A 13,333-nucleotide genomic window follows, 5' to 3' on the forward strand; every position below is an offset into this window, starting at 1 on the left:
AAAGAAAGAAAGAAAGAAAGAAAGAAAGAAAGAAAGAAAGAAAGAAAGAAAGAAAGAAAAAAAGAAAGAAGAAAAAAAGGAAAAAAGAGAAAAAGAAAGAAAAGAAAGAAAGAAAAAGAAAAAAGAAAGAAAGAAAAAAAAGAAAGAAAAGCTGCTGTTGAAGTAGCGGTCATCGCTCTGCTCACAGCTCAGCCGCCACAAGCTGGTCGTGTGGCCACACCTGGCTGCCAGGAACGCAGTCCGACCTCATCTGGGGCTGGGCAGCCATGTGTCCGGGCCTCAGCAGAAGGACGGAGGAGTGGGTCCTGGAGTTCGGCGGCGGCCTGTGGCTGTCATACTGCCCGCCCTCAGGCCCCGCGGAGGCGCCCGGCAGAAGCCAGACTCACAGAGTGTGCGTGCGTGCGGGCCCCCGGCCCAGCTGCTTCACCGGATTTCCCCTCATGTTCTCCAGCTCGTGCTGGAGAACATGCTTCCTCTGAGCCGTGCATCCCCTTCTCGCCCACACCCGCCGCACCCCTGCCCTGTTCTGCCAGGTCTCCCTGTCTTCAGCCCTGCGCGCCCTGAGCCATCCCTCTCTCAGCTTCCCGAATGACCACTCTGAACAGCACGTCGGAGCACATGCCTCTCTGCCTCCATGGCTCGGCGGCCCCCAGGCCCGGGCCCAGACGGCTCCCGGCGGCTTCCAGGGCCCGTGGTGATCTGGCCTGCTTTTCTCTCTCCAGCTTCGTTCCCCCACTGCCCAGCAAAACTAAATCTCCAGTGACTGGTCATGCTCCGCCTCTCTGCACATGCTTCCTCCCTTCCCTGCGGCCCAGGGCCTTCTCTGTCCTCTGGGTCTAGGGGTCCCCTTGTGCTGGGGCTCTTCCTGAGCGGCCCGCAGTGGCAGCTCACCGAGGGCAGGCACAGGACTGTCCACGCTGTGTCAGGAAGTGCTTTTCGGATGACCAGTAGGGCTGAGAAACAGTAGGTTGTAGTGCTCCCTGCCTTTTCCCCGAGTCTGTCTCTGATCCTTTGCATTCGCCCCCCAATAGCCAATTTGAGCAAGTCACCAGGTCTGAGCACAGTCAGCTCGAGCTCTGAGCCTCTGCTGTCCGTCTGGCAAGAGTCCAGGGCAGATACCACCTCCTCCAGGAAGTTCTCCTTGTCCTCTGCACCCCTGCCAGTGCGTAGGGCCTCTTTTGCCTTTTGACTTGGTTTCCTTTTTGCTTCTGCCCTTATGGTATTGTAACATGTGTTATAATATAGATAACAGAGTCATTCCTCACACTTCTTCCCTCAACTAGTGAATTATATGCGGCTTCGAGACTAGCTGATTTTGGGGTGCTTGGGTGGCTCGGTCGGTTAAGCGTCTGACTCTGTTACCCAGAGCCCTGTTGGGCTCCACGCTCAGTGGGGGGTCCGCTTGACATTGTCTCTCTCCCTCTGCCCCCTCCCCACACTTGCTCTCTCTCTCTCCCTCTCAAAATAAATTAAATCTTAAAAAAAAAATTAGCTGATCTTGCTCTATCACCTATATCACTTAACACTGTCTTGTACGAAGACACCCCGTAGGTGTTGAGTTGAATTGTCTCAGCCTCCTAAAAACTATACAAAAATTAATCTTTAGAAATGGATATTCCTTCAGATGTCAGTAAAATGCAGCAGCGTCATGAGGGAATCATCAGATACTGTCGGAGCAGTATCTTTGTCTACTTATTTATCTATCAGTAAACTTTTTGAATGCTTCTGCTGTCGCCCCGTCCCAGCAGTGTGAGATGCCACAGGAAGCAAGACAGACCGGTCCCCACCCTCCTGGAGCTTAGGGCCCCTTCCTCACCACAGCACGGCATGGCCAGGCCGTGTAGCTCAAAGTGTACCAGGAGCTGGTAATCCTGCTGTGGGTTGTCATGAGCAATGGGTCGGTTCGTCTAGTGCAGGCCAGAGGTCCTCCCCACCTGGCCAGTGTGCAATGGGTCTCAGCCGCTGCCCTGAGAATTGGTGTAAAAAAAAAAAAAAAAAAGCTGGGAGGGAGGAGTGAAGGAGTGGTCAGTTAGAGAAACTATTCACTTGATTTAAATTCTTTGTTTAGGCTTGTTATTAATCAAGTTATTTCCATGTTTAATGGAAATTCCAGGCATCACTGTATCAAAATACAAATTATCACTCCAGAAAACTCAGCAGGTTGCCATCAAATATTAGATGGTAGAACAAACAAGAATTTGTGGGAGCTGGGCAATAAAATTTTAAATTCCTGGTTTTTAAACCGTATAGTGTTTACCTCTAGGATTTGATTGTTGGCTTTTTAGTTTTTTTAAAAAAGAGCAAAATAAATAGCTTGCTGACTTTTAAATAAATGTCTTCAGCCAAGAGCCAGGGAACCCAGTCAATGTAGCTGCCTGCTGATTTTGGTTTGCTTGTTTTCTGTGTAAAATCACACAGGCTCCTCAGGGTGGGGATCTCAGCCTACTGCCTAAACCACCAAAAGGCTGCTTGGGACTGCCAGTTTGAACTAATTTATCATGAATAAATGTCAGAGCATCCATGTCATTGACTGTAGGTTGCCACGGTTCTCCGTCTAGAGCTGGTTATTGAGCCTGAGAGGGATGTGGGGTTTGGGGAACGCAGGCCAGCTCCAGGACACGCACGGTGCACACACACACCTACGTCACCAGGCCCAGCACCCCGTCATTCTGTAACTTCCCCGTTTACAGTCACTTTGGCCTAGGACTTGCTTTCTGCTTCATTGCTTTACCTGAACTTGTGGACTTAGAAGAAGACTGGCCCTTTGCGGTTTTTGCAGGAATCATAGACAGGATCACTGAGACAGCCTGGGATATGCCGGTCTGACAGGAGGCGAGCTGAGAGCCCCATGGTGACATAATCTCGTCCTGGCTGGCAAACTGCACACATACAAGAAAGGCTGTTATTTCTCATCCATTCCCTTAAAACGTGGTCATGCCGGGCCTCAGCATTCCTTCTTTCCTGGGTGGGCTCAGTACCTGTGAAATGTTGTTGCCTCTTTTTTTTTTCTTTTGCATGTTGCTGAAGTTCAGAACTTGGTGCAACTGAGTTTATCAGCCTACAGCCCCCTTGTCTCACACGCCAGTCAATTCGCAACACTCTCGAGTGAGCCACACACGTGTAATCTCAGAATGCATGTTCATTCTGTTTTTCTTTTAAGGAGCCCGACGACCGTACCAACTTTCTGGAATATTCTATGATACTACATCATGAGTGACAGTAAATGTGACAGTCAGTTTTACAGTGTACAGGTGGCAGACTCAACCTTCACGGTCCTCAAACGTTACCAGCAGTTGAAGCCAATTGGCTCTGGAGCCCAAGGAATTGTTTGGTAAGTAGGGTCTGTTTCAATAGCGTGGATTGAGTTTTTGTCGTAATAAAAACTAAATTGTCAGAACTTAGAAACACCGATGATTAAAAAAAAAAAAACTCTTTTCTTTGCAATAGGTTTTTGAACTAAATTGAGTCAACCTCTTGCTCTAGTTATATGTAGTCCTGTTGTAGGATACAAACCTAAATTCTTAGAATGCTGCATAAATGTAAATAGGTAGCAGCTTTTCTTTTTTTTTTTCTTTGTTTCTTTTTTTCTTTCTTTTTTTTTTTCTTTTCCATTCCCCCCTGTCATTAGATACTAGAGTAATAGGTATGACAGTGAGTTGTAACAAAAATTTGGAGTTTTATTCATTTCTTCATCCTGGCCACCTTTCCCCCTCCCCCTTTTACCCCCAATCACTCCTATTCATTTCTAGGCGCCGTCACTGCAGTGCCTTGCCCTTCGTTGGCAGGACGAGGCCAGTCAGTGTCATTATCACCCCATGGATTAACCAGGAAGGGATGCTGTGTGAGGGGTTGGGCTGGCCGTCTCTTCCTTGGTGTCTGACTTCAGCCATGTGTCCAGCCCGTCAGAACTGTTGGTCTGACCCTGAACCTTAGTCTCTTGCATGGTAAGACAGTCAGCTGCCGCGACATCACTGGCCAGCTAAAGGTAAAGTCTTTCACGTGTTTTCTAGACTACAGTTATCAGCACTTCCCAGACTTTTTCTCCCATAGTTTCCCGGGGCAAGACTTTTTTTTTTTTTTTTTTTCTTTTTCCTTTTTTCTTTCTTGGGTCAATAAAAACAAGATGGTCTCTGCCTCTGAAAGAAACTGTGATAAAGCAAAATACCCCGTGTTTACCAGTCGTAGGCAGAGGGGATTCAAAAGCAAGAGAGAACTCTTCTGGATGTTCTGGAATGGGAGCTTATGTTTTCAGTAGAGATTGTGAGTTTAGAGCCTCTGCACCGGTGGTTTGACGGGATCCTCGGTTTTAGAGACCTGCGATCAGGGAAGTCAGGTGTTTCCTTCAGCCTAGGCAGTTGGAGGCCCTGGGAGCTAAGAGGAGGTTACAATTCAGACCCTCGCAGAAAAACTAATGCAGGAGAAGGGGCTGTGTGGAAGGAATGCAGGCGTGTGTCTAAAATAATGGTGATCTCAATTTCCAAATAGCACGCTGTATCGGTACTTAAATCTAGGGTACCAAGAGAAGTTTGGATGGTCCAAATGAGGACACTTCAATACGTATAAAAAGTTCCAGACAATAAAACATTCTTTTGATTTGGAATTGGGCAGTCATTTGACACAGGTAATTTGGCAAGACTGTTACCAAGGACATTTAATGTAGTAACCGCAGTGAGCGGCTGACTGGAAGTTCATAAGTCATTGTAAAATGGAAGGTTTTATAAACGGTAGGCAGTTAAAATTAATGACTTCATTACAGCATGGCAAATAACAGTAAAATCACATGCTACCTGATAAAATACTATTCTACAGAGATTGGTTTTGACTTCCAGGTCGCATAAGCTCCTTTTCATCTTTATTTTTTAAAGAGGTGTTTAATAATGAAATTATTCATTATGGATGTGTATTTTTCATTAAAAAATTTTTAGTTTTGAAGCAAAAGTTCCTAGTATGCCATTATAAGCTAGACTTCCTCTTGGAAAAGCAGTGGCAGAACTATAGGATGGAAAATTCAGAATTAAAAATTTTTTTAAAAACTCAGAGTCCAGAAATAAACCCACACATTTATGGCCTGTTGATTTAGGAAAAGCATGCCAAGGTTATTCAACGGGGAAAGAACAGTCTCTTCAACAAATAGTGCTAGAACAACTGGATAGCCACATGCAGAAGGATGATGTTAGACCCTTACTTCACATCATGTAAAAAGTTACCTCAGAGTGGGTCATCGACCCAAATATAAGAGCTAAAAGCATAAAACTCTTAGAAGAAAACAGGGGAAGCTTCATGACTTTGGATTCTTAGAAATGGACACCAAAAGCATGAGCAACAAAATTAAAAATTGGACTCCATCAAAATTAAAAACTTTGGTGCATTAAAGGACACTGTCAGGAGAGTGAAAAAACAACCCACAAAATGGGGAGATGTATCCGCTAAGAGTCTAGTATCCAGAATGTATAAAGAACTCTTACAACTGTAAAAAAGACAACCCAATTTTTAATAAAAGAAGCAAAGGACTTGAACAGATGTTTCCCCAAAGAAGATATGTAAATAGGTGATAAGCCCATGGAAGGATGCTTATCATTCACCATCAGGGAAATGAAAGTCAAAACCACAATGAGATACCGCTTCATTCCCACTGGGATGCCCATGGTCAGCACAACAGGAGATAACTAATGTTGGCAAGGATGTGAAGAAGTTAGAACCTCATACATGGTGAGAATGTAAGATGGTGAGGCCACTTGTGGAAAACAGTTTCACGGTTCCTCCACGTAGAATTACCACGTGACCCAGGAAATACTCCTAGAATTAAAGACAGATGTTCAGAGACTTGTACACAGATGTTCGTAGCAGCAGTATTCGCAGTAGCCAAAAGGTAGAAACAGCCCAAATGTCCATCCGTGGATGAAAAGATGCACCAGTCGTGTTGGGTGCATACACGGGATGTTACTCACAGAAAGGAACGGAGCGCTGGGACACGGGACAACGTGGACGATCCTTAAGAACATGCTACGTGAGAGAAGCCAGACATTTACATGAAATATCGGAGTAGGTAAATCCATAGAGGCAGATTGGTGCAGATTGGTGGTTAACAGAGGCAAGGGGAGTGGGGAGCAACTGCTTAGTGGGTTTGGGGTTTCCCTTTGTGATGATGAAAATCTTTTGGAATGATCTAGATACAGAGGTGGTGACTGCACGACATTATGAATGTACCAAACACCACTGAATTTTTCACTTTCAAATGCTTAATTTTATGTGTATGTGAATCTCACCTCAAAAACTTGTTTTTTTAAAAAAAGAAAACTCGATAGTGCTTTAAACCAAGGATCTTTGTCATTCGTGATGGATATTTAACTCCTGATACTATAGTATCCTATATAATGACATTTTCATGCTGTATTATATATAAAATACGTTGTCATTTTCTTGTAGTAGCTTAATTTATGTATTCACAGAATCTTAACGGTAATTTCACTTAACTCCTAATATTTTCCTTTACATGATTTTATGACAATTTTATTGATGTTTATAGGAGCAACTTTTATCTCACATGCAGAAAGGTAGGAAGAAAGCAGTATGTCGTGGCTAAAAATGTTTTTTTTTAATATTTTATTTATTCGAGAGAGAGCACAAGCAGGGGGAGCAGCAAGGGGAGAGAGAGAAGCAGACTTCCCGCTGAGCAGGAAGCCCGATGCGGGGCTCGATCCCAGGACCTTGAGATCCTGAGATCTTGACCTGAGCCAAAGGCAGTCGCTTAACCAACTGAGCCACCCAGGCGCCTCTGTTGTGGCTAAAATTTTAACACCATTCTAAGCCTCATCTCTTTGATTCTAAGGAAAGATCAAAGACTGGGTTTCTGTTCTTTTCTGCTCAAGAAAGAAGTCATTACTTAGAACTGATTAAGCTTAATTATTTAATTAAAATTTAATGAGCCCATGCACAGCCAACAGTTTATTTCACCATCTTGGATGTCAGTATTCTCTTACCTTTATAACCCAGCCAGTTAATCATTACCAAATCAAAGCCTGTTAGCTGGGTTAACTTTACTGGAGGCATGGAAATGGGATTAGTTAACTTGGCTTAGATTATTGATGTTTTCTTTTAGAAATGTTTGTACAGGGGCGCCTGGGTGGCTCTGTTGGCTGAGCCACTGCCTTCGGCTCAGGTCGTGATCCTGGAGTCCCTGGATCGAGTCCCGCATCGGGCTCCCTGCTTGGCGGGGAGTCTGCTTCTCCCTCTAACCCTCCCCCCCTCTCATGGGCTCTCTCTCTCTCTCATTCTCTCTCTCTCAAATGAATAAAATCTTTAAAAAAAAAAAATGTTTGTACAATTACAAAAATCATGCTTAGACTTCTGGGATGTTTCATTTTTCAGCCTTTAGATGAAGTGGGTATTTACTTATTTATTTAGATGAAGTGCCATCCCAGAATTTCGGCCTACATGGTTTCTGTGATTACTCCATTACTGCTCTCTCCCAGAGCTGGTGCGACTTGCTGTCAGCCAGGTGCTCCTCACCTTCCTACCGGGCTTGAGGCTTCGGGGTCCCATTGAGCCGCAGCAGTGGTAACCCTCAAATTGAGAGGAGAGTACTTTTCCCGTGAGACTTCTCCCACATCTTCTGGGGACTTTTTCCTGGCTCTGTTTGCAAAGCATCTTGGATATTGGCATTTTGCTTTAAGGTCCTCAGAAGAAAAGTGGGTCTTACCCCATTCCATTGTTTGAATAGAGCAAGAAACTACTAATGATGCCAGACAGACCCCTTTCTTCCCATCAGTGACAGAAGGGCCCAAGTATCCCCACCATCAAGTCCTAACTTCTAGATAACCAGTTCTCTCCAGTGCTCCTTTCCCTGCAGACATTGCAGGTTCTTTCCCATGGCCATCACTTTTGTCCCCACTATATGTCCTGGTTGGATTGTCCTCAGAAATCCGCCAGTCTTTCAAGACACTATATCTTTCAAGACTGATCTCGTCTATGAAACGTCCCCAGGTAATCACAGCTCATGTTTAGAATAGAGCCTCCTGCGGTGCCCGGGTGGCTCAGTCGGTTAAGCGTCTGCCTTCAACTCAGGTCATGATCCCAGGGTCCTGGGATCAAGTCCCACATGGGGCTCCCTGCTCAGCAGGGAGTCTGCTTCTTCCTCTGCCTGCCACTCTCCCTGCTCATGCTCTCTCTCTCTCACTCACTCTCAAATAAATAAAATCTTTTTTAAAAATAGAATAGAGCCTTCTCTCTGATTGAACGAAATGCTTGATTGATGTGCATATGGGTGCAGATGCACACACACACACACTCTCCTTCCAGAACTGTAAGATAGTAAATCTGTGTTTTAAACTAGTAAATTTGTGGTAATTTCTTATAATAGCAATAGGAAACTAACACAGGGGGCATGCATGTTTTTACATTTTGAGAAATAAAATATAGTAGCAAAAGTGTATGGTTTATAAAACTTGTTCATTGTCTGTTTAAACTAGAGCTTAATAAAGGGACCTAGTGCCTGGGGTGCAGGCAAGCAAGGTGCTGGTACTTACGGGATTAAATGGAAGAGCTGGGGTCAGAGTAAAATGTTCTGGCTCCTTAATTTTTAATTGTTTTTGCAACTGTGTCTGATTTGTTTCTATGTTTTTGCTGTTCATTAAAAATATTAGTAAAATAAATTAGGAAGTAAGTTTTAAAATGTTTATCACTTTGGATTATTCACAAGTATTTCATAAAATTAAATCATTGCAAGATTTCAAAGCTGTGGTGGGAATTGTGTGTACACACTTCTTTCATGTCTATTCAGATTTTTCTTTCTCCTTCTAAATTCTCAAGTTGTTCAGCCAAAGTATTGAAAATTGTTTTATGGATAGTTGTATGAAGTGTCTAACTTAAAAAAAAAAAAGTGTTTAATATTGGATCTGGCAGTCCCTAGAAGTGACCGTTAACAACCTGAGCATGAAGTGGTTAGTCTAGCTCTTACTTCTTTTTCTCTCTCTAGTTCTGTGCACCCTCGAATGTCGGCCTGGTCTTACACCATTTTATTTTCTCTCTAGTGGTCTAAGTAAGTAAACATATGACGTGTATAACAACATTTCTGTGATGAAGGAGGTCTGTAGCATAAAGTGCAAGAAGGCTGTGATTCGGGGGGACTGAGTTCCAAGGCCGGCTGTGATCCACATCGCAGGAGTTCTCTGTGACCTTGGGCAAATCCTTGTGTCTTTGGGGGTCTTAACAGTTTCACCTCTAAAACGAATGGTTTAGAGCTTCTGGATTAAGGTGATGGATCAGATACATAACAGAGAACAGGAGGGCAGTAGTCCAGTGCAGGAGAGCTTTTAACAAGTTTCTCTAATGTAAAAAGTAATTGGAAACTGGATGCAGATAAACAGAGCAGAGAAGATGAGAATAAGTAGATGAGACATTTGCAACAAGGAAGAGAACCTATCTATAGTAAAACCCCAAAGAGGCTGTGGGTATAGAGATGACAAATACAGAAAATGAAGATGACACAAGTGGCTAGAAATAGGGGTGTTAATTATGAAACAGTTGTGCCAGTTGGCTCCTAGCATTCCCGCCCTCACCCATGTGCTCAGCATTTGCACCTAGAGCGCAAGTAGGTGAGTGAAGAATTACTAGGCCAGGATCCAGGGAAGAGCAGAAGCCTAGAGAGGGGAGCCCGGGATTTGGGGCTCTTTCCTCTGAGAACATTTGACAATTCTAGACTGGGCAGCTGAGAGATTGAGTAATACTTTGGATTGCCTTGGGGGACTAGCAGACAGGGATTGGAGCCCAGGGCCCTGTGGGGGGCCTGGTGAACGTCCTTCTCCTTGAGCTGGGGCCAATAAAGGACTGCATCCAAGAGGTGAGAATGAACCAGAAAGAAACAGACCCTTGCAGGCACTGCCACTCAGCCTCAGACCATCTCAAGTTGCTGAACTTGAACTGAATTGAACCCAGATTGCTAGTGCCTCCCCCCCACCACCACACCAGGTATCCCGCAGAAGTGCATTTAAATTCTCCCTAGAGGAAGACAGTGTCATACTGGATATCAGATTATTTCCAGATAGCAAGGAGTCTTGCAAGTGTGAGGTCCCATGCATAATCACAAATAATCAGTCACACAGGAGATAAGACGACATGCACACAACCCAACACAAACAGAAAAGAAACAGATGCTTAAATTGGCATTCTTGGATCCAGACTTCTAAATAGCTCTGATGTTATATCCAGGATGGATGGGTTTGACGGCATATTAGATGTAACTGGAGAGAGATTTAGCAATCTGAAAGATGGGTCAGGAAAAAAATTCAGGATGAGGCCTGAAGAGACAAGTGTAGGAGAATACAGGAGAGAGGATGTATTAGTTTTCTACTGCTGCGTAACAAATTACCACAAACTTGGTGTTTTAAAAAAACAAAACAAAACACCCATTTATAATTCCATAGTTCTGTAGGTTAAAAATCTGCACAGCCTTGCCTGGGTTCTTGCTCAGCATCTCACAAAGCTGAGATCAAGATGTTGGCTGGGCTGCATTCTTATATGGAGGCTCTGGGAAAGAATGTGCTTCCAAGCAGTCGCAAGACCCAGTTCCTTGCAGCTGGAGGTCTGAGGTCCCCGTCCCTTGCTCTCTGTCAGCCAAAGGCCACTGAGCTCCGTGAGGCTTCCCACATTCCTTCTCACATGTCCCCCTCCATCTTAAAGGCAGCAGTGGCATGTCTACTCCTTCGCAGGATAAAAATCTCTCGGACTTTCTCCCCTTCCCACCAGCTGGAACAAACTCAGCTTCTGAAGGGCTTTTGTGATTAGATTAGCCCCCCAGCTCCTGTTTGTTAATGAGTATGCTTCACCCTCATGTAGGACACGGGGTCAGTATACATAAAAGTCAAATGCCTAGGGCGCCTGGGTGGTTCAGTCGTTAAGCGTCTGCCTTTGGCTCAGGTCATGATCCCAGGGTCCTGGGATCGAGTCCCACACCGGGCTCCCTGCTCTGCGGGAGGCCTGCTTCTCCCACTCCCGCTCCCCCTGCTTGTGTTCCTGCTCTCGCTATGTCTCTCTCTGTCAAAAAAATAAATAAAATCTTTAAAAAAAAAAAAAAGTCAAATGCCTAGAAATTGGTAGAACAAACCACTTTGAGAGTGCTTTGGCATTATCTGCTAAAATATGTGCAGTCCCACTCTTAGCTATCTACTCATCAGAAATGCATGCAGAGGGGACTCCAAGCCCTGTGTGAGAACATTTATGACTATGTTTTTTTGTAATCACTTGCAAACTGAAAACAGCCAAAGTGTCTATCAACATTATGTCATATAGTCATGCAAAGGAATATTATAGCAATGACACAGAATGAATTATAGCTACACACAATGACAGATGAGTCTCACAAATGTGATGTTGAGCAAAAGAAGTCAGACACAGCTGATTTCAAAAACCAGGCAAAAATAAGCTATGCGGGCTGTGGGGAGGGAGCTTGAAAATTCATGTTTTGCTGGTAAAAGCAAGGAAGTGATTATCATAAGAGAAATAGTTATCGTCTTTGGGGGACTGGAGGGATAATGATTAGTAGGAGATGTTGGGGGTCTGGGGGGATGCTGACAAAACATGGCTCTTTGTGATTAATCATTGAGCTGAGGAACAGGAAGGGAAGTCAAGGAATGAATATCAGACAGGCGTTGCCTTCTCACCAATACTCAATGTTGGAAATCCATGGAGTTCTGAGAGAAAATTTAATTTGAAGTCAGAAGACAAACTATCAATCGAGGCTGAGGGCAGAATGAGATCATTTATCTTGCATGCACTTTTTCTGAGGAAATTCCTTGAGGATGTACTCCACCAAGAAAGAGAATTCAAGGACATGTACAACCAGAAGCATGGAGGCCAGTGAAGAGAAATCCCAGGGTAGTAGCTGTGCAGCAGGCCTTGAAAGGAACTCCAAGAAAAAATACCATCAAAAAGAATGGAATAGACTCCAGACAATAATGTGAGCAAGAATGCAGGAAGTGCTGGGGAGAGGCTGCAGAAAGGGGTATTTTTCTTCTCTTCAGAAGAAAAATGCTTATTAGAAACTTACGGTGGAAAAGCTAGAAAAGTCATGGTCTAAGCGTCAAACAGCTTTAAAAGGACATGATGTTTGAGCAATTGATGGAATGTAAGAAAGGAAAATCCATCTGACTTCGATGCTGGAAACAATCTCATTCTCTTGTGAGCAGCTACAAGGGTCATTGATCCTTAGAAAATGAAATGTCATCCCGGCTCCGCGATTAGGAACACTGACCTCTGCACATACGCACTCTCTGTGTCTTGGTTTTCAACGTTTAGACACGTCCGAAAGAAGAAACATGGAAGACTTAGCTGTAGGGACCACATAGATGTGTCCTCTAGGTTGCTCATTTGAGACAGAGTTTGGAGGAAGGGAAAATGAGTAGAGCGCTGGAGGCCAAAGAGATGGAATGTCACAGTCTTGTCTTACACGCTGGGAGTCCGGAGGTTCCCTGGAAAGTTGATGGAACAAGAAGTTTAGGCACGTTGTTTAAAGTTACTAAGGTAACCAAGGGAAAAGTTTAAAATAACACGAGAGCAAAAAACTGGGAGGAGTTGGGGGTTTCAATAAAGTGACTAAATCTTCAGTTTTGGGGAGTAGATAGACAATTTCTGAAGTCGAGACATGAGGAAATAGTGATAGAAGTATATTCTTTGGAGTTGAGAAGGGACCACAAAAATTAAAACCAGAAATAACTGAAGGTGTTTGCTTCAAGGGTTGGAACTAGGAGTGGAAGCATGTCCTGCTCAGAGGCTCAGAATTCAGTCCATTTAGCTCATTTTGGACAAAAACTTTTGAGATCAAAAAAGGTGTGTCTGTTTTCAAATTCTTAAGACTGAGAAATAAATGGAGGTACAAATACACGTGTGTATATTATTTGTTGCACAAATAGATTTATCTTTAACATTTTATAATGCATGTGACTGGTACATTTGCATATGGGTATGTGGATTTACATATGTGTATACATGTACACGTAATGTGACCTGAATTAAAGAGAAATAATTACAAAGTGACATGGGGTTTCTAGCCTTCAATCTAAAACAGATTGAATTAGGTGAGGCTTGTTGGCAAAAAAAAAAAGAAAGAAAGAAAATTAATAGACGTGAATGAGTGGAAACAGTGTTACAAACAGAATAGAATAAATACATAGAAACAATATTTTAGATGGTGCTTGGGTTCTCAGGTGGTCTTTAGCAGCTTTTAACCTCTGGTGAGGAACCAAAGGGCAATATTAGTACCATTAGTACTGGTTTGTAAGAAATGCACAATCAGGTGACTCAGTTTGTCCTATTTTCTGGAGGAAAAAAGGGACAATGA

General features: G+C 43.7%; 1 protein-coding gene across 6 annotated transcripts in view; it reads left to right on the forward strand.

Moving 5' to 3' along the window:
- Positions 1-13,333, forward strand: part of MAPK9 (mitogen-activated protein kinase 9) — a 50,849-nt gene that overhangs the window by 12,757 nt on the left and 24,759 nt on the right. For 4 of the 6 annotated variants that reach the window (XM_035029377.1, XM_035029373.1, XM_035029374.1 and 1 more), the window contains exon 2: positions 3,161-3,331. In XM_035029377.1, the coding sequence (XP_034885268.1) occupies positions 3,210-3,331 (122 nt within the window). In that variant the 5' untranslated portion in view covers positions 3,161-3,209. Of the gene's footprint in view, positions 1-2,081; positions 3,332-3,749; positions 3,986-13,333 lie in introns of those variants that run through there. The other 2 variants (XM_035029375.1, XM_035029372.1) reach the window with 2 other exon arrangements.

The sequence above is a fragment of the Mirounga leonina genome, unplaced genomic scaffold (genome assembly GCF_011800145.1).
Source record: "Mirounga leonina isolate KUSES-001 unplaced genomic scaffold, KU_Mleo_1.0 Mir_239, whole genome shotgun sequence".
Classification (NCBI taxonomy): domain Eukaryota; kingdom Metazoa; phylum Chordata; class Mammalia; order Carnivora; family Phocidae; genus Mirounga; species Mirounga leonina.